The 21,462-nt window shown below is 42.6% G+C and overlaps 1 protein-coding gene across 3 annotated transcripts in view; it reads left to right on the top strand.

The window, feature by feature from the left end:
• SNX25 (sorting nexin 25) overlaps positions 1-18,229 on the top strand; it is a 131,318-nt gene extending 113,089 nt beyond the window's left edge. For all 3 annotated transcript variants that reach the window (XM_047091819.1, XM_047091817.1, XM_047091818.1), the window contains 7 exons: positions 1,272-1,385; positions 6,666-6,830; positions 9,315-9,432; positions 13,315-13,381; positions 16,303-16,484; positions 17,004-17,104; positions 17,634-18,229. In XM_047091819.1, coding sequence (XP_046947775.1) covers positions 1,272-1,385; positions 6,666-6,830; positions 9,315-9,432; positions 13,315-13,381; positions 16,303-16,484; positions 17,004-17,104; positions 17,634-17,714 — 828 coding nt within the window. In that variant the 3' untranslated portion in view covers positions 17,715-18,229. The remainder of the gene's footprint in view (positions 1-1,271; positions 1,386-6,665; positions 6,831-9,314; positions 9,433-13,314; positions 13,382-16,302; positions 16,485-17,003; positions 17,105-17,633) is intronic.
• The last annotated feature ends 3,233 nt before the right edge of the window (positions 18,230-21,462 follow it).

Here is a 21,462-nt window from a genome sequence, read left to right as displayed (position 1 = left end):
AGATCAAAGACTTAGAGGAAATAAGCCTTATAAAATTCCATGTCTGTCATTTTTCTCCTCTCTTTAGCTGATCACTGGGTTCTTTTCTCACCCTTAGAAATTAGCATCTTGTGAGTTGTCATGTTTTTGTATGTGAATGCTTTCTGTTGACAGTTGGGACAGGAAGCACCTTTTCGGGTCCCCAGGGAAGTGCAGTCTTCCCTTCTGATGCTCACTGCCTGTTTCGTTTCTCTACGACTGTTCCCTGAGTCGGAGCCCTGGTTTATGTACAGCCTTGGGCACGTGCCGTTGTACTGCTGGTCCTTTAGTGGGCTGCGAGGGAAGGGCCAGTTTTCCCTCTCCCGGCACCCGAAGCACTTGCATGCACTTGCTCTGACTGACTTGTCCCACGCCTTCTCCTGCTACGGCCAGGCCAGCGGGTGCTCCTGTGCCCCTTCTGTGCGCCAAGGGTCAGCAGCACTGAAGGCTGTGGCAGGCAGACTCTGTGCTCCCTGATTCGTCGATGCCAGCTGGTTTCATTAAGCACATTCAGATGGCCCCAGTGCCTTCATGAAGGCCAGCGTTTGGAAATGGGGGCAGAGTCTGGAGAGTTTGGAAATTGGCACAAAGAACACAGACTGTGTGGTCAGATGGATCTGGGTTTTAATCCTGATCGTCAGTTGTATCCTATGTAGAACAGGAGTGAATAGTCATTGCCAACTCTTAGAGCTGTTGGTACACACGCCATGCTTCTAGCACAGTGTCTGGCAGAATGTAGGCCTTCATCCACAAAGGGAAGTTTTATTATTTATTAATATGCAGTATTATTATTAATATGGTTACATTGTGAAAGGCGGTAAGAAAGCTACAAGCCCAGTTACTCTTTCTTTCCGTTGTATTCTTTTGTCAGCTTTGATAACTTGTCCACACGTGGAGATGTTGTAAACAAAGCACATCCTAACAGAAAAACCGTCTGTGAGCCGGGTGTGCCCGCCTAGAGCACTGGGCTGCTTCGTGTTGCACAAATCCACCTGATTGGCCTGGCCTCAGGGCTGCCCGGCTTCTAGGCCTTCGTGGGCCTACGGGTGCGCTTTAGACTTTTTTCATCAAATGTCCTGCTCCTCCTCATTCCTTGGAGCCGGATTAGAACAGGAGGGTTTTCAAGGTCTTAAATCTCAAGAGGAACAAGAACAGGAAGAAGATACTTGGTTTGTTCTAATTATAAATCTAAACTCCCCCCCCCAAGATATAAATATGACTGAGATGCTAACATTTAATGTTTTCTTCCACAGTGTTTCCCTTCTTTAAAAAAAGTCCAGTTGCCTTCTCTTAGCAAGCTGCCTTTCAAATCTATAGATCACAAGTTTATGGAAAAGTCAAAGAATCAATTAAATAAGTTTTTACAGGTAAGCAACTGAAATGTTTTGGATCCAAGAGGAAAAATTAGTTATTTTGGGGTTAAACTGTCATTATTCTAAGATCTTGCTCATTAGCTTCCTGTGCTCGCTGGTCATGCCAGATCCTCAAAATATCTTTGGTTGGCTTATTTGTTTGTCATGAAAGTATACTACACACACAAAATATAAAAAATATAAAATACGTACAGTACAGAAATCACGCGTACAACTGTGTCCTCCTTCACACCCTGAGCACACCGTGCACGCACTAGCACCCAGTCTGGGAAATAGGATACTGCCAGTGCCTCCGGCTTTCTTCCTGTCATTGCCCCCGACCCCGACCGGGGGCTGTGATGATCCTGACTTCCGACAGCCCAGATACACTTGTTTTTGCATTTTGTATAAATGGAATCATGCAGTATGGACTCCTATGTGTCTGACCTCTTTCACTCGACACTGTGTTCAGGGGACTCTGGCCCGCAGTGCTGTTCTGGCCGCGGATCGTTCGTTTTCACTATTGTGTAGGTTTCCCACTGTGCGAACATATTGTACTCTATTCATTCTGGTTTTTTTTTTTTTTTTTTAAAGTTTTTATTTATTTTTGGGACAGAGAGAGACAGAGCATGAACGGGGGAGGGGCAGAGAGAGAGGGAGACACAGAATCGGAAACAGGCTCCAGGCTCCGAGCCATCCACCCAGAGCCTGACGCGGGGCTCGAACTCACGGACCGCGAGATAGTGACCTGGCTGAAGTCGGACGCTTAACCGACTGCGCCACCCAGGCGCCCCTCATTCTGTTTTTGACAAGCATCTGCATGGTTTCCGGTTGAGGCCATTTATGAAGAGGGCTTCTAGAAACTTCTAGTACTTGTCTTTTTGTGAATATATGTCGTGTAATACCTACGGGTCTGAGTTTCTTAGTTTTATGAAGTCGTTGTAGCAGTTTTTATACTGTCACCCCAGAATGTAAGGGTTCTGATTGCTCCCCATCGCCATTGCCACTGACTCTCTGCCGTGTTCTTTAAAGAAAAAAAAAATGCTTATTTATTTATTTTGAAAAACGCGCACATGTGCGTGCATGCAAGTGGGGGAGGGACGTAGAGAATCCCAAGCAGGCTCCACCCTCAGCGCGTAGCCCGATCTCATGACTGACTGCGAGATCACGGCCATGAGATCACAACCTGAGCCAATGTGGACACTCAATTGACTGAGCCATTCAGGGGCCCTGCTTTGTTCTTTTTAATCATCCTGGTGGGTGTGTGGTAGTATCTTGTTGTGGTTGTAATTTGCATTTCCCTGACAGCTAATGATATGAACCACCAGTCTGTATGTCTTTGGCCATTTGGATAGTTTCTTTTGTGAAGGGTCTGGCCAAGTCGAGTCTGCTTTTCTGTCCTGTCTCCTGTCTTTTCCCTACCACTTTGTGGGAGTTCTGCATGTGATTTGGACATAAATCTTACCAAACCGTTTATGTTGCAGATACCTTCTCCCTTTCTGTGGATGGCCTTTTCGCTCTCTTAATGACTTATTTTAATGAACTGAAGTTCTTAATTTTAATTTAGTCCAAAATACCAATTTTTTCTCTTGTGGTTTTGCCTTTCTGCTTGTTAGGAAATCTTTGCCTACTCTGAGGTCCTAAAGACCTTCTCCTAAGTTCCTCTGAATGCTTTATTATTTGTCTTCAGTCTGTTTTTAGAGAATAAGGCCAAAGATACACGATCCTTAGTAGCAACCACTATATATTTTTCCTTTGCTGGGCCCTCTATATATGCAGAGTATAGTTAAGTTACTCAAACCATGGACCCCCAAAGCTCTTTTTGGAGGCATTGAACTTTGCCTTGTGAAACACTTTTTGCCTATATATGGTAGCTAGAAGTCCTGAGATTTTAAATAGTGGATGTTGCCAAATTCTTAGTAAAGGCTATATTCAAATATAGTCATTGAATCAGAAGTATGGGTTGTTGTTAAAATAAGTTAACGTCAGGGGCGCCTGGGTGACTCAGTTGATTAAGCATCTGACTTTGGCTCAGGTCATGATCTCACAGTTTGTGAGTTCTAGCGCTGCGTCGGGCTCTGTGCTGACAGCTCAGAGCCTGGAGCCTGCTTCAGATTCTGTCTCCTTCTTTCTCTGCCCCTCCCCCACTCGTGCTCTTTCTCTCAAAAATAAATAAATGTTGAAAAAAAAATTTTATAAAAAAATAAGTTAATGTCAGAGTTGCTTTGACTTTTTTCCCCTTATATTCATATCTTCTTCTTTCCTTCTGTCTCTGTCTCTCTCTAAATATGTTCGTATGTGTGTATTCTAAAGTTTTCCAAGATACAAATTATGTTATTTCCCAAGGGAAATTTTTGTTTCCTAAAATTATTTTTTATAATATTATATAATATGTGTGTATAGTATATAATATATAAACCTCCCTTGGGAAATAAAACAATTTGCACCGTAGAAAAATGTTCTGAGTTTAATTATGGCAGAACTGGGTTAGAGAATCATCAAAATGCTCTTACAAGAGAATTTAAAACTGAAATCCTACCATTTTGTTGCTGATTCAGAATGTCTAGGAAATCATTAAACCCACTCCAACATAGTAACCAATTGAATCATTCAGATGAGTTAAAGATCTTGTTCGTGAAACAAGACACAACACTCTGTGCCTGCACTTTCTGGGTGCAGGGAGGGCGGATATGTACCCTTATTGGATTGTGGGTGATGGAAATGGGTTAGTGAGTTCTGCTGTTGTGCCAGGAGAGAAACCACACTCTGTGACCCTGCCGCCACTGGTAGGTCATGTGGGCACAGCCCAGAGCAAGAATAACCTGCAGCTAAGCCAGATGAAACTAGTTCCAAGTGGCCTTTTGTCTTGTAATCAAGAGGTTTTCAAGCCAGGAAGTACAGATTTGGATTGTTTTCCCATTTCCTCAAAGACTATTTGAAAGCACTAACTATTGAATGTATTTCAGAAGGTTACACTGCAGACTATAATTTCAAATATTATCCCACCAACTGCAAACAGGAAAAGATGTAAAATGCTTAGTCTTTTATTGGGTTCACAGGACCTTCCACAAAAAGGGATTCCAGTGAGCACGTGTGTACTTGAATGTTTATTTATGAGAAATGGTTCCCTATTGAAGCAAACTAACCATACAGATATTTAATAATCTAGATAGTCATTCTCGGCCACGCATGTGTCTGTCTTCATTCCTGTGGACATATAGGAATAGACTGCTTACACCAGCCTTCCGCCTCCAGCGGTGCTCTGTCCTGCTTCTTGGTGTGCGTGTGCACAGCACTGTTCTTGGAGTGCCTTACACCTTTCTCCATCACCCCTTAACTGGATAGTCACCTTAGATCTTCACTAGAATAGGACAACGTGCTCTAGGTGTTTGTGGGAAGGAGTTGGGAATGGGATGCCATCCCCAAAGAGCTTAAACACTATAAAACCCCAGGGGGTGCCTGGTTGGCTCAGTTGGTAGAGCAAGCGACTCTGGATCTTGATCTTGATCTCAGGGTCGTGAGTTGGAGCCCCATGTGGGGGTAGAGGCTACTTAAAAAAAAAAGTTAAAAAACAATTATACCTTGCCCCACAGACATCTTTGAGAATTTCTGACTTTTCCTATGTATTTAATTTGATTATTTTCCTTCATAATCGAATATAATTTAGGCCAAAGTCTTATTACCCTTAATGATTTCTTTATAGTGATTGTATTAAGTTCAAGACTTAGTCATTTCTTACTATCTTATAAAACAGTGCTGGAGAGTATAGATCAGCTAAGTGAAATCAAGTTAGGGGGAGAGTATCTCACTCCTTCTAATCTATCCTTACATACAAGTGAACATTTGATGCTCTGTAAAAGGAATAAAGGCCTATCTGTTGGGCTCCGGGGCCAGGGAAGGCGGTAGTGACACCCACTCCTCATCCGCATTAACCTCCTTCCCTCCATCTGAGTCAGAACGTTCCTATTTCCAGTCCAGTCTTCATGCAGGACACAGGAAGCTAATAACCACTGGAATGTTGGTCGCACCCTTGGACCCCCTGTCCCCTGTGTGGCAGTATGGGGTGTTCTCAGAAGTACTTGTTCTAGAGAAGGTCATAGAGTTTATCAGATTTCAACCTTTGCCTGAACAAATGTCATGTGACTGTCAGGGACCAAGTCCACTGAGACTAGAACCTAACCTCTTGGGGCGCCTGAGTGGCTCAGTCGGTTAAGTGTCCGACTTCAGCTCAGGTCATGATCTCACGGTTCGTGAGTTCAAGCCCCGCGTCGGGCTCTGGGCTGACAGCTCAGAGCCTGGAGCCCGCTTCAGATTCTGTGTCTCCCTCTGTCTGCCCCTCCGCTGCTTGCACTCTCTCACATTGTCTCAAAAATAAATAAACATTAAAAAAAAAAAATTAGAACCTAACCTCTTCTGCCACCCCAGGCTGTCATAGCAGAAGCACAGTGCTCCCAGTGTCCCTCTACCCCAGAGAGATTACATCATAAATGGGGCACTATTTCCCTTTGGTCTCTTTTTTTTAAGTTTTTTTCAATGTTTATTTATTTTTGAGAGAGAGTGACACAGAGCATGAGCAAGGGAGGTGCAGAAAGAGAGAGACACAGAATCCGAAGTAGGCTCCAGACCCCAGGCTGTCAGCAGAGAGCCCGACACGGGGCCCGAACCCACCAGCACCGAGATCATGACCCGAGCCGAAGTCGGACACCCAACTGACTGAGCCACCCAGGCGCCCCACGATTGGTCTCTTTAATCCTAAATCCTGTATTGTGTTTTTTCGAGTATTTATTTGTTTGTTTTTTATTTAAGGTTTATTTTTGAGAGAGAGGGAGAGAGAGATCACAAGTTGGGGAAGGGCAGAGACAGAGGGAGACAGAATCCCAAGCAGGCTTCGTGCTGTCAGCGCGTAGAGGGTCCTTGCGCAGTGGGTGGTGTGTAAGGTGTTCCAACACAGGCGGGTGAAGGTGACATTCAGAGGCGGTGGCCACAGGTCTGTCAGCTGTGTGCAAAGCAGGAGTTCTTTGTTGTGGTGCAAACCGAGTGCGTTCTGTTGTCCACGCCGCATCCCCCACGAGCAGGATGATTAGGGTGCCCCAGTTTCCCAGGAGAGGGTCGAGATCACTGCAATTAATCTCAGATGTTCTGTTTCAGCAGGAGAGGGAAGCGGTTTGGGGTTCAGAATCGGGGAGGTAAATCCCCAGCGCAGTCCTCTGTGCCTCGCTCGCCTGTATCTGTGCTGGTTTCCAGCAGTTTAGGTGTAGTCCTCGCTGGGAGTAACCCACCCTCTTTCCTCCGCAGAATCTGCTTTCAGATGAAAGACTGTGTCAGAGTGAAGCACTTTATGCCTTTTTGAGCCCTTCTCCTGACTACCTCAAGGTTATTGATGTGCAGGGGAAAAAATCCACTTTTTCATTATCCTCATTTTTGGAAAGACTTCCTCGCGACTTCTTCTCACATCAAGAGGTAAGCTGTTGAAAGGTGCCATTTTTTAAAAAAAATGTTTGTTTATTTTGAGTGAGAAACAGAGAGAGACAGAGATGGAGAAAGTGGGGGAGGGGCAGGGAGAGAGGGAGAGACAGAGAATCCCAAGCAGCCTCCACGCTCACTGTGGAGCCAGACCCAAGGCTCTATCTCAGGACCGTGAGATCATGACCTGAGCCGAAATCGGTAGTTGGATGTTCAACTGACTGAGCCACACGTGCACCCCAGTTGTGCCATTCTTGCAGACTTAGGCACATCTTTTTGAAGGCTGTTTTAAGTACCAGATATTTGTTGAAAGCATGCTACTGGTGGGGCGTCGGGGAGCAGGTACATCCATTTTCAGTTATTATGGCTGTCATACTTTGGGGACACCTGCTTGTGCTCCCCTATAAGCCACTTGCAAGAGTTATGATACAGCAAAGAGTAATAACAAGATCGGTAGGCGAAATGTGGATGCGAAGTTGTTTGGGAGCCCCTGTAAAAGTGGTGGACCAGTCATCCCTGGAGATGTGGGTCGTCATTATGGGGAGGCTGGTATGAGAGGGACAGTCAGTAGGTCATGGGACTAGAGAGGAGGGCGTCTGGAGGGAGCTAATTAATGGAATATTAGGCAAAAAGCAGAAGGGGCCGGGGGCAAGGTCATGCCAAGCTGAGGTGGTCAGAACTTATTTTCAGGGAATGGAAGGTCATGGAATATTCTGAAGGAAGATGAGTCTAGGAGTGACATTCATGGGTAAAGAAGTGAATAGAGAGAGGCTGCAGACATTTGCGATCTTGTATTCTAAATTTTTTTTTTTTTAATGTTTATTTATTCTTGAGACAGAGACAGAGCGTGAACAGGGGAGGGGCAGAGAGAGAGGGAGACACAGAATCTGAAACAGGCTCCAGGCTCTGGGCTGTCAGCACAAAGCCTGACGCGGGGCTCAAACCCACGAGCTGTGAGATCATGACCTGAACTGAAGTCGGACTCCCAGCCGACTGAGCCACCCAGGCACCCCAACGATCTTGTGTTCTAGAGCTCAGGCTTCCCTGCAGAGCCAGCTCCTAGCTATGTTTAGGACACTGAAGCCCCATCTTTGGCTCTTCAGCAAACTGCTCAAGACCATTGCTGAAATTTGGTGTCTCCTTATGGAGACATTCATTACCTCCTTGGCGTTCATCGCCAAATGCTACTGCCTCTTCGCCAGGATTGGTTTAATGAGTTCGGACAGAAGGCGTGGATGATGGACAGGAGCATGCTACTTTACTGCATTCTGAGCTGAGAGAAATCTGGACACCCCACAGAGCATATCCACACCGGTGCTCGGGTCTCTGTGGAAACCTGCTCACCCCCCAAGCATCTCTCCCACCTCTGCCCCTCGGAGCCATATATGTCATGTCTGCCCGTAGTCGGTTAGCTTTCCTCCATGACCTCCCGTTTATTCCTGAACCTCTTGGAGTTTACCTTATGGCTCAGTCACTATGAGATTATCTCTAAGAGTGAGTGCCCACGGCCCGATCCAGTGGCTTCCTCTCTGTTTTCACCTTCTTCCCCCTCTTCTGCAGTATTTGGTGTTGCTGTGAAGTTTTGGAAACTCCTCCTGCCTCTGACTTCTCAGTCCTTTCCCCTGCCCTGCCTGTCCCCCACAGTGCTGTTACTAGCCCTCTGCGTGGTTCACAGCTTCAGCTGTTGCCTCTGCAGACATCAGAATGATGCTCAGCTCTCCTTCCACTGCCTGTGTTTGTGCTTCTGTGACAGCACTTCGCCCCCTGTGTAGAAACAGCTGCATGTGTATTTGTCATTCTCCCCAGATCGCTGTGGGCCGCCGAAAGTCTGGACCCACATCACCCCTATTTGCAGTAGCCTGGTACCTGGCACATAATGAGTTTTGAACTGAAACTTGCTGATACACAGATCAGAAAATGAGATCTTGCAGTTTGTGAGTTCGAGCCCACGTCGGGCTCTGTGCTGACAGCTCGGAGCCTGGAGCCTGCTTCGGATTCTGTGTCTCCCTCTCTCTCTGCCCCTCTCTTGCTTACCCTCTGTCTCTGTCTTTGTCTCTCTCTCTGTCTCAAAAAATAAAATAAACATCAAAAAAAAAAAGACATTTAAAAAAACAGGGAATTTAAAAAAACATTTTAACAGCGAATTTAAAATCATGACTTTTAAGTTAAAAAGGTTTACTTTTGAAACTCAAAATGGTTAGAAAACTATTTTGTTATCTACTAATTCACTCCTTACTAATACAGTGATAGAGGTTTTTCGAAAGTATTTTAAACCTTGAATAAGCCTTTAACATCAAGCTTTTCCCTGGGGTTAGGTACACATTTTGCCCCGTGTTGAGAATGCATAGATTTCTGTATGTAGGAAAGTCAAATGAGTGTTTAAGGTTGAAATGTGAGCCCATAGGTTGGAATTTACATGTGAAAGAAAAGAACAACTCTAACTTGGATAAGTGACTTCCTCTGACCTTTCTGTACCCCCAGGAGGAGACAGAGGAGGACAGTGACCTGTCAGATTATGGTGATGATGTGGATGGGAGGAAAGATGCCTTGGCTGAGCCATGTTTCATGTTGATTGGGGAGATCTTTGAACTTCGAGGAAGTAAGCCTCTTTGTGATTTATTTAAGTGGTCACGCACCCACACCCACCCACACACTCATAATACCCCTTTATTCCTGAATCACATTTGTATCTATATCCATTCACTCATCAGCAAACACATTTACGAGCCAACCAGATACTGTGGGAGAACTCGAGGCCACAACCTCTGTACTTGGGGAACTTTGGGTCCTGAGTTACCCTCTGCCGTGTTCCTCTGAACACAGATAGAATGCTTTGAATTTCTTTTTTACGTGGTTTAGCATAGCCTCATTGCTTTATAATTGTGCATAGTCAGGGAAGGAGCCCTGTTGATAAAGGTAAGGTTTTGGTGCTGTGAGGTTGTACTCTGGTCAGGGACACAGGAAATGCCTCAGGCCTGCCTTTCAGCTACCTCTGTCCCTGTTGAGAAGTGGTTATCAGTGGAAGGGTGGGGGAATTTTGTCCCTCAGGGGACATTTGGTGATATCTGGAAACACTTTTGGTTGTTACAACCTGGGGGATGGTGCTCCTGGCATCTTGTGGAGAGAGGCCAGGGATGCCACCAAACCCCCTCCAGGGCCCGGGGCACCGCCCACAACAAAGAGCTGTCCTGTCCAAAAGAGCGCCAAGGTTGAGAAATGTCACCCTAGCGGTACCTGAGGGAGACGTACTTGGCAGAAACAAGGGCAAAAACAGAATCAAAGTATTCGTGTTAAGACCCACACAGGTGCTTCTCCCCCAGAGTATTACTTGGATAAAAGGTCAAACTGTACTGGGTGGCTGAGTCTTGAGTCCTGAATAGGTCCCTCTGCCCACGGTCACCTTCCACAGCCCCCCAACACTCTGAACCCTGAGATCAGTGTGCTCCGTGTACCGAGAGCCTCAGGACTAGCTAGAGATAGGACAGGTGCCTGAAGTCACAGCCGACCACCTACAAGAGGAAACCCATGTGAGGAGTAAGCATTGGTAAGGCCTCGTAATGCCACCAGCCAGTAATATGTTGTCCTGTCTTGTGCTGTCTACCCAGATTAGCAGCTTTTCCCTTCGGGTGAAGAGTATGGGCTGGGGGTTGGTCCTGTATAGGAAACGGAGCTGGGCTTCCCTTCTTATTTGTATATCCCTTAATATATCACTTAAAGGATTATTAGCAGATGAAAAAACTTCAAGTACTATTGCAAGTTTGAGCATGTTTTATGTGTCTTAGTCCTCACCATCTACTGTGATGCCTCATCCATAGTCAGTGATCAATAAAATGCCTGGATGGATGCACAGGCAAGAAAATTTTAAGTGCCAGAATTAATTATTTTAGTCATTAATAAGCCAGAGCTAAAACAATCAGCAAACGCTTTGGGAGCATATGTTGTAGAGATCACTCTGTAAGGAGAAAGAAAAGTATATCAGATGTAGCTTCTTTCTTTGGTGAACTTACACCGCAGGGGTTCCAAAAATGTAATTCGCATTAAGCCATAGACCCAGTTCTAAACTGCAGGCAGAGATTTATACGTAAGGATGTTCATTTTAGCATAATTTCAATAATGGAAATTTGGAACTAGGCTAAACTTTAGAAATGGCGGATGGTTAAATGAAGAAGTAATCTGTGATAGAATATCATCCAAATACCAAAGATCCTTTCAGATGAAAAAGCTATCTATCCCTGTTCTATGTTTTAGAGGCTCTAAGATATATACTGATGTTTACCTAGGTACAGTGTAGGCAGGAAAAACTAGTTCTCCACCCAAAATCTGACTCTTCGTCGGTGAAATCTGGCTCATAAATCGTGAGTCTTGCCCATTTCCCACGGAGTTGATAAGAATGAGGAAGCACCATTGTAGCCTTTGGTCAGTGTGCTCTTTGTGAAACAAAGGGATCCAGAGACATGATGGATGGGAGTAGGGCCCAAAGTCTTGTCTTTGCAGCTTGGATTTCCTCTACCACATGCCTGCTCAGAAGCATATTTGGTTTTGCTAGTGACATTTCAGAGGGGAATAAATAGAACATCATTTATAATGAGATGTGATATATTTGCCATCAGCAAAATGCCAGTGTTGCTGCAGCTGCTTATGTGTCTGAACAGATGAGTCCTTGGAAGGAAGAATAGGGCTGATTCCTGTGCAGTATGGGGAATGGGGACCGGGAGAGGATTGGAAGAAGGGAGTAAAGGCATATCAGTGCTGGGAGAGAATTTGTACCAAAGACATTTTTGGTTCCTGCTCTAGTTCAGTGTACAAAAGGGGATCAGTAATACAGCCTTTTAAAAAACGTAGAACTGTCGCTTGGCCGTCAGGCATTCTTAGAGCTGCCTGTGTCCTCAGACCCTCTGCGTATTGATAGAGAAAAATCTGTTATAAGCCCCTGCCCTAAGACTCCCCTTCCAGGTTCTTCTTCCCGCCCTGCTTGCCACATGTACCAAATTACTACTAATGAGGAATGCGGAAGTAACAGACTATAAATTGTCCCCTCTGTTGACGCTCTGGGCTCAGACCTCCGGAGAATGATCTCCTCTGAGCCCACCGGTGTAAAATAAACCTCCTGCCTTCCACGATCTCCGAGTGCCCCTTGGTTCTTCTGGGGTGATCCAGATCAGTTTCCATGACAGTATGAGCTGCGTCTCTCCTGCCCTGGAAAGCCAGAGTGAGGTTATCAGCACCGGCAGATGTGCTGCTCCCAGCCTAAAATGAGCGAGTCTGCGTGCTATCAGAGTGCTCTGAATTCCATAAAAAATTTAAGGCACCTTTGAAGCATAGTTCTGATTCTAAGACTTGACTCTTACTTGACAGGTTAACAACACTACTTTAGCTGGGTACTTGGATCCATTTATAATAAAGTTAGAAATGACTTTGGAACGTTTTAAAAGTCTAGGGCCAAGTCTGTGTTGATGGTTGATTTTGTTTGGGTGGTTTGCCTCGTACAGAGGTGTTTGTGGATTTAGTCCCTTTTAGGTTTTCCTACTCGGGCAGGAGCCCTGAACTCTAAGAGCCAAGCCTGAATTTCTCATTTGCTTATGTGTGAGTAACTAAACATTTCAGTGAATGGATGTGAATTTGTATAGATGGAAAATTTGGTTTAGATTCCAATTTGCAGACCTAAAACATCCTCCCCACATTTCTTTGCCTTCTTCTGGTTTATATTCATATTCTGTACCTTTAAAAATGTGTCTTCATGTTGGTAATTAAAGTTTAGGTCTGTCGAAACTTTCACAGCACTCGCGTAAGATGTCAACAAGATTTGTAAAGCAAAACACATGCCCTTGAACAGATGAGGAAACTGAGGCTCAGAGAAGGTGATTTGTGCCCAGCTGCTCTGGGAAGTGGCACAGGAGTGCGCCAAAGTCACAGCTCACTCAGGGTCCCAGCTCTTGACAGTTCACCTTTCTCCCAAGGGCATAAAATACATAAAGTATGGAGTGATCTACAAACGGCTATCCAAAAGGGAAGTTAGGCCCATCAGCTCATTCATATTTCAAAATATTTGTCAACATTTGACCACAGATATTTCTCATTCAGAGCAGTGTGTTAGAAAATTGGGTTCAACAAGCCAGACAGAAACCTAAAATAGGCTTTGCAGTGTCTGCTGGTGGAAAACAGACGGGTAAGCGGCCTGGGGACATGGTGAAGTAGAGTATTGTTTCCATTCGCTGACTCAGCTGTTGTTTAGGCATTGAAAAGCTATAAAAACTCTTAGGTTTCATCTCATCGGTTACTATGTGGAAAATGAAGGCTTAGAAGAAGTTTTTTTTGACAGCAGTTTGCTAACCTGGACCCAAATTCTGCAGATATCCTAGTCATTACTTGGTGTCAGAACTCAGATTGAGTCAAATGGTAAGATTTATGCTTTGTGCAGCTCCGAAAATGTCATAATTGTGATATACTGTGATAAATTCTTTTCTCCCCATTTCTATTTTAGTGTTTAAGTGGGTGAGAAGAACATTAATTGCTCTCGTTCAGGTCACTTTTGGAAGAACCATCAACAAGTGAGTTTCATGAAATGAATGTTTGAATTAATGCCTTACTCTTTGCCTTAAAAATCAAATTACCTTGTGATATAGTAGCCGGGGATCTCTCTAGCTGAAGGCATTATATTTTCTCATTTTGTTTCCATTAGGATTCTAAGATTGGATAGGGAACGAATTTCTCCCACAGGATGCATGGTGAACTAGATGATAAAAGCTTGAGCTAGCTTCAGCATTCTGGCTGACAGGGTCAGGAAATTCTGTTCTGTAGGGGCACCTGGCTGCTCAGTGGGTGGAGCGTGTGACTCTTGATCTCAGGGTTGTGAGTTCAAGCCCCATGTTGGGTGTAGAGATTAGTTAAAAAAAAAAATTAAATTAAAAAAACAAAAAAACCCTAAAACCCTAAAAGTTCTGTTCTGTAAAGTTCTCTTTTGATCATGATGACCAGTTTGAGTATCTTGGGTATAGTGTTTTTATGTTGCATGATGGGAATCAGTTTAAGGCTTAGACTCTAAGCCAAAATGAAAGTGCAGTGAACATCATCTGGCAGGCATTTATTTGGAGGGAAATGCAAACCATATGTGTTTTTTTTTTCCCCTGAGTTGGGGTAACAATAAAGTGGTAATTGCTTTTATTAGTTCATATCTTAATACCCATCCATTGAGATATGTGGACATATACCACCATTGTAAGCCATGTGTATATTCTAACCAATGGTACATTATCCATACACATGAGAGTTTAACTCTATATCCAGTACTCTTATGACTTCCTGTACAATAAAAATGTGAATTACTTGCTAAAAGATAAGGGGGGAAAGTCAGTTTTTTTGTACAGAAAAATATTTTAAGATGAAATTACCAGATTTTCCCTAGTGAAAGATGAGCTGTTAAAACCATCATAGTGACTTTGTACACATGGTTATCAGGTAAATCTTACACGTTTTTGAGGGAAACAGTAAAGAGCAAGTTATCTTTTTATTCATTCCCAAATAGAATATATTTTCCTTGTGGTCAGAAGCAAAATTTACTTGTCAGAGTTTTTAACAAATGGTATTAGTGGCATATTTAGTTGACTTAGTATCATAGGCTTTTGTTTTCGTCGGAAAGATGGCCTGTTGAACTTACCATTTCAATCTAAGGCAAACCTCTTAACTGTTACATAGATGGGCTTTGGATAAAGAAAATTCCAAAATGGCCCTGTATTTCCCAGTACTACAGACGTGCTAATTTATTTTCCTTTTCAGTTTCAGCAAATCATGCACACTTTTCTTGCTCCTATTTATGATATTGGCTCTTAATTATAAATGAGCAGTGGCGGTCTGTGTGTGGTGAATCCATTGGCAGTTATTTTTATGGGGCTTGGAGGAGAGGCGTCATGTAGAGAGTTTTCAGGCCGTTCATTTCAGTGGGCTTTTTATCAGGCAGAGAAATGATGGAGCACCTGGCCCTTTGCTATTTTTGCCTTTAGCAGAGAGAACACATCACAAAATGAAGCAGCAGCACAGTATGTGCCTCGTGCCTTGTCCCAGCTATAATTTCACACACCAGGATTGATTCAAAAGCTTCCTTTGGTTTTGGCTAATTGAGAGTCAGACTTAAATTGATAGAAAATACGTAGGTGATGGCCTTTGGTACGAGTCACTTACCTAATTTTGAGTTGCAAAGTGAAATTTTCTTCGTGCAGTGCCAGTGAGTAACTCAAAACAAGACTGGGTAGGGGGGCGGCGGAAGGTGTCTGCGTTTTTACGTAGATTTTTCTTAGGCAGGCAGGCAGGTTGGCAGGTTCTCTCTTAAAGCAGAAGTCCCATTAAATTAATACAATTATTTTATTTGGTCTAGATATGAATTGCCCAGTTCTAGGCAGCATAGGGAAGTATCTTAGGAGACATGCAGTTAGAAACAGAATTAACCCAGTTTTAACTCATAGCAGAGCGTAGACCACAGTGGTAACTGATAACTGTGCAAAGTACGAGGCTTGAAACATCTATTTCAGATACTGTTCCTGAAAGCCTTACATTGCCCCTCTAAAAATCAGGTTGGGAAGTCAGATTCTTTAAAGGCTTTTTGATTTATTGTAATTCATGAATTGAGTTTGAAATTTCAGGTCTTTCTGGCATCGTCAAGATTCTTTCCCCCTTTTCACCCTCCAACCTCTCTTGGGGTCTTTGAACTGTGTTACTTGTCTCTCGACAGTAGAAATCCTGTCACGGGTTAGAATTTTTCTAATGACTAATGAAACAGGGTTGCGTGGAAGACCTGGAGAACCGGCTAAAAGCCATTTATTTGTTAACTGTGCAAGTCAAATGTCTGCCCAACTTTCATTCCCAGGGAAATGTGAAATACACTAGATAGCAGTTTATCTTTCTGGAGTCCTTCACTTTAGGGTGAAAGGTGGTATCTTTTTTTCTCCTCGCCTTGTGAGCACGCGAAATGCTTACGCTGGGTCAGAGCACTCGGCCCAGCAGGATCTGCCAGGGCGACACAAGAGACAGCGAAAATAGCTAGGTTCCTCCCCAAGACTCCAGGAGCTCAGGAAAGTTTTCCACACCACTTTGAACAGTCTTCAAATGAATGCATGTTTTCAGTTTATACCACTTCCTGGAGAAATTGGTGTGTGTAGCACTGTGCACAGAGTAGTTGCCAGCTTCAAACAAATCAGTTTCCTCTTAGTTCCTGTCCTTACAGATTGCAGGTACCGTGTGGCAAACATTTGGATAGCTCAGCACTGATGGACATGTGAGCTTGAGAGATGAATGGTTACCCAGCACCACCAAAATAAAAAATATCTTTCCGAGCCCGAGTTTAAAAATTCAATTCCTAGTTTATTCATCAAACGTGTAGATCAGGCTGTATCTTAACCTACCCACTGATAAATGCCTTGTGAGAATAGAGGATAACATTTTTCAAAACGTCATCCAAGAAACGTTTCTCTCTTAAAAGACAAATCCGGGACACCGTGAACTGGATTTTCAGCGAGCAAATGTTGGTTTACTACATCAACGTTTTCCGGGATGCTTTTTGGCCACATGGGAAATTGGCACCTCCAACCACAATCAGAAGCGAAGAACAAAGTCAGGAAACAAAACAGAGAGCACAGCAGAAGCTGCTTGAAAACATTCCAGGTGAGGCCTCAGTTCTGATCCTGAAACGTACAGAGACACAAAGGGAACTAACTTTATTAAGGCGTTTTTCATTTATATCTCTCAGAAAACGTTATTTACGTTGAAAAAAAATGATCAGTTTTTTTTTTCTTTTAAAACTTGTCCCTTGCTAAGGAATTATACTGAGAATCTTAATGAGAACAGTAGTGGTTGTAATGCTTTTTTTAATTAGAAAAATGTTTTAGAACAGATAGTAAGTTTTGTGCTTTAAAAATCCTGCCAGAGTACACGGTTTAGAGAGGTTACTTTTTAATTGGGTAGCAATGTATTCAAATTGTAATTTGTATAAATGCCTGATGTCGAAAACTTCTAAATAGACATTTTCTCTTTAAACATTTGAGAGAACTGATCGTTTATGTCCCTCCTGCCCCAGTGCCTTTATTTGTTGTGGGTACACCGTGTCCTGTCTCCTTCACTGAATATGTGTGGATTGTAAACTTTTTGTCAGTAGTAGCACAGAATGTAAACCTGATTTTTCAGATACGCTTCAGAGCCTCGTTGGACAGCAAAATGCCCGGCATGGTATAATAAAAATCTTCAATGCACTGCAGGAAACAAGAGCCAATAAGCATCTGTTATTTGTGAGTAATTGAAAGGCAACCAGAGGATTTACTGTTAATTCAGTTTTACGTTTCTGTTCACATGTGGGGGTTGCATACTTAATCATTCTTGTTGCTTATAACTCTCACCCCATTTATGTACTGTGCTTCATTGTCATCTGACTGTTCAGTTGTTCAGTTTGGTAAAAGAAAAGGGAAAAACCATGCCTCCGGCGCGCAGTCCGTCCTTCTCTCAGACCAGATGCGCATCACCTTTTTGTGTGACTGCTTAGTTTTCGTACTTCAGCAAAGCAGACTGTTTCCAAGTCGTCTGATTATAATGTTAAATATGAAATACTGTTGATGGTGTGACATGGCAAGGAGACCCTGAAATGAATCAATCTGATATTAAATGGAGTTTATATGAGTTCCATTCATTTGAGAGTGAGTGGTTCGTGGAGAATCATCTTAGACCTAAAATTAGACTTTTCTCTTAGACATAGGCGTGTACCCTTAGAGAAAAATCCCACATTTTTCTACTTTTTTTTTTTTTTCCTCTTTCTTGGTTTAGGTGCTGATGGAATTGCTGCTAATTGAGCTGTGTCCTGAGCTGAGAAGTCATTTAGATCAGCTGAAAGCTGGCCAAGTCTGAGACTGCACAAACAAACCACCAGAGAAATGTCTGTGTAACAATAGACATGAAATATTTTCCTCTTTTCCGCAGAGGGCTTGATTGAGAACCATATTGATTTTTATGTTAGTTACCTCCCTCTAGTTTCGTGGGAAGTGAGCGGAATTGGTTGGGGAGGGAGAACTTGATGCTGTCACAGGTAACAGAAAAACACACTTCTGTTAATTATTTTTATTTTAATAATAATATAAGTTCAACACACTGATTGAAATACAGATGTTAATATGTGATAAGAACTTAGGAAATATTTTAAATATTTATGAAAACTGTTTTGTTTTAAAATGAAGAACTATGAATACTGTACAGTTACTTTCCTCACTGAGGACTCTGAACATTCCTCTATTATTTCATGTGTATTGAAGAACATTGTTGTGCAATGCTTTGTGTAAAGTTCTTGTGAAAATTTTTTTGTCTTTATTTTTACCAAAGATTTCCCATAGTTTGAAGCATTTGAAGCAATAAAATATAAAAATGAATCACAGAGCTCTATGATATTTAAGGTGCTTACGTCTCAAAAAACTGAGGTTAAAATACATCAGGCAGTTCAAATATTTATCGAGTAATTTTTTTGTTTTGTTTGGCAAAACCATTGTGCACCTAAGGATTTCTCCAAGGAGGTATACAGTTGGCTGCCTTCCTCCAGACACAGAATGAATATGTGAAAAAATCTGATTTTTAGTGTGAATGAGAAGAGCCAAATTAGTGCTTGAAATGATGTGTTCGGGAAGAGTGGGATAGGAGCCGGGCTTTGAAGGGTGGGCAGGAATGAGATAGGGAAACACAGGTGGGAAGGGACTTAAGGGACTTTGGGGACTTGATTATATCATCAGGTCTTGTGGACTTGGGCGTTAGGTGAGATCCAGGGTATGGGTGTTTTGTTATCAATAGTGGGGCCATGAACAAGTCACTTAATAAACATTCACCATCTATCATGCAGTGATAATAAAACACTTGCCTCTCTGTAGCCCCCAGGAACATTGAAAGCAAAGTAATGGGCAAAAATTCAGTTTGAAATCCATGAAAGAAAACTACTGTATCTATATTCAAGTGGTACTGATTATGGCATTACTAGATCATACCTGCCAAGTTCTCGATATGAAACATAAGTTCTAAAAGGTAAACGATTAAAAATTAGTACACCAAATTTTATCTTTGGGATTCTTTTAGTCACGGCTCTTTGATCCTTTTTTTTTTCAAACCAGGATGATATTTGACCCTTGAGAAAAAAAACAAAGTTGGCTGTTTGTATGAGTAAGAATTATCCTTCACAGGGATGTAGAAAAGACACATTCAGATAAGAGAAGCAAATGAAATCACCGAGCCTCAGGATGTCATCGTAACACAGTTACTGGTAATGTCCACCTTGTGTGTAATTAAACCATAGCAGTTACAAGTGTCCACTGCAAGTGAGAAAAATAACTATTTTGACTCCTCAATCTTTCTTGAAGGTAAATTTCAACTTCGTCATGAGCTGTCAGCTATAAGGAATCTTAGAAGTTTTGTTTTGTTTTTTGTTTTAAGATTAATGATCTGGAAGCCTCAACTCAACGTGAGTTAAAGAGTGAGACTCCACTCACAGGTCAAGGTGTGTGCCATGGTCTGCAGCAGTGGTAGTTTGCAAGGGCTCGTCTGTGCCAGAAGTACCCCCTTTATGGTAACTACAGTAAACTGAAATTTTGAATTCTGTGTCGGATTTACTGAAGACACTTAAGCGTAGCATATTACCACATATGACGCGTGTCAAATTCCTACACTGGGGATTTCTCAGACCTGTGTTTTAATGGCAGTCAAAAAAGTGGTCTCTGGGATGAAGGAAGATTCGCTTATCTATCAAGTGTGCTGTTAAAACCAACAAGCACTGCCTTATTACATTCCACTTTTCGGATTCTTACAGGCTTAAGGGACTGGATTAAGTGTGGAGAAAAGAATACTGGTTGGGGATTTAGATCTTCCGATGGTTGAAGGAATACCATGTATGGATGGTATTAGGAGCAGAGCAAGTGGGCTTATATTGTAGAAGAGATGTAAGCTAGGTAGTGTGAAATCTTACAAAGGGTTTGATGTATTGAATCACGTTCCTGGAGGAAATGAGGGAGTCTTCGGTAGAGAATTTAAAAGAAAAGGATTAGTTTTCAGGAATGGTTTAAGTTTATCCGTCTTAAGAGATTTAAGAGAGAAGTATGTGATCGTTGAGGGCATCTCACAGACCTAAGTCTGTTGAAATTGCTTTCCTTTTTATAGAGTGGCAAAATGAAGTTCAAGTAACATAGACAAAGCGGAACACGAGACAAGAGCAAGTAATTTTCTACCATACATACTTCTTTAGTGCCTGATGCCTACGGATTAATTGTACTAATATGAGATGCTGTTTAAATCCACTTTCAGAAAGGATGGTAGTGATTTATAAAATAAAGCCACATCAGTGTATGCTTACAGGAAGGTGTTGATAAGGTATTTTTAAGACATTGTTTTCAGGGGCACCTGGGTGGCTCAGTCGGTTAGGCGGCCGACTTCAGCTCAGGTCACGATCTCATGGTCCGTGAGTTCAGGCCCCGCGTCGGGCTCTGTGCTGACTGCTCAGAGCCTGGAGCCTGTTTCAGATTCTGTGTCTCCCTCTCTCTCTGACCCTCCCCCGTTCATGCTCTGTCTCTCTCTGTCTCAAAAATAAATAAATGTTAAAAAAAAATTAAAAAAAAAAAAAGACATTCTTTTCAGTGTATCTGTTTCAGACATATATTGCTATACAGTCTTCTCCATGTGGATCCTATTATTTGTATTATCAGCTTTTATCTTTATGGACCTCATTAATGCAAGGAAAGCCTAATTAAAAATTTTAACATATTTTTTTTTATATATATATGAAATTTATTGACAAATTGGTTTCCATACAACACCCAGTGCTCATCCCAAAAGGTGCCCTCCTCAATACCCATCACCCACCCTCCCCTCCCTCCCACCCCCCATCAACCCTCAGTTTGTTCTCAGTTTTTAACAGTCTCTTATGCTTTGGCTCTCTCCCACTCTAACCTCTCTTTTTTTTTTTTTCCTTCCCCTCCCCCATGGGTTCCTGTTAAGTTTCTCAGGATCCACATAAGAGTGAAACCATATGGTATCTGTCTTTCTCTGTATGGCTTATTTCACTTAGCATAACACTCTCCAGTTCCATCCACGTTGCTACAAAAGGCCATATTTCATTTTTTCTCATTGCCACGTAGTACTCCATTGTGTATATAAACCACAATTTCTTTATCCATTCATCAGTTGATGGACATTTAGGCTCTTTCCATAATTTGGCTATTGTTGAGAGTGCTGCTATGAACATTGGGGTACAAGTGCCCCTATGCATCAGTACTCCTGTATCCCTTGGGTAAATTCCTAGCAGTGCTATTGCTGGGTCATAGGGTAGGTCTATTTTTAATTTTCTGAGGAACCTCCACACTGCTTTCCAGAGCGGCTGCACCAATTTGCATTCCCACCAACAGTGCAAGAGGTTTCCCGTTTCTCCACATCCTCTCCAGCATCTATAGTCTCCTAAAAATTTTAACATATTTAGATTCAGTTCTTATATTGAGAGATGATTTGAAATTTTTTTCACATTTTACTTTGCTTTGAAATGAATCTTAAGGTTTTTTTAATCTAGCAAATGAGTCTAAGCACAAAGAAACATCTCTCTCAACTGATTATCTTATCGGGAATATAGCAGTTGTCT

This window comes from Lynx rufus, unplaced genomic scaffold (assembly GCF_022079265.1).
Source record: "Lynx rufus isolate CCGP_SWC_20201006 ecotype Redwood Valley unplaced genomic scaffold, mLynRuf1.p SCAF_3, whole genome shotgun sequence".
NCBI lineage: Eukaryota > Metazoa > Chordata > Mammalia > Carnivora > Felidae > Lynx > Lynx rufus.
This window is presented reverse-complemented; position numbering and strand designations above follow the sequence as displayed.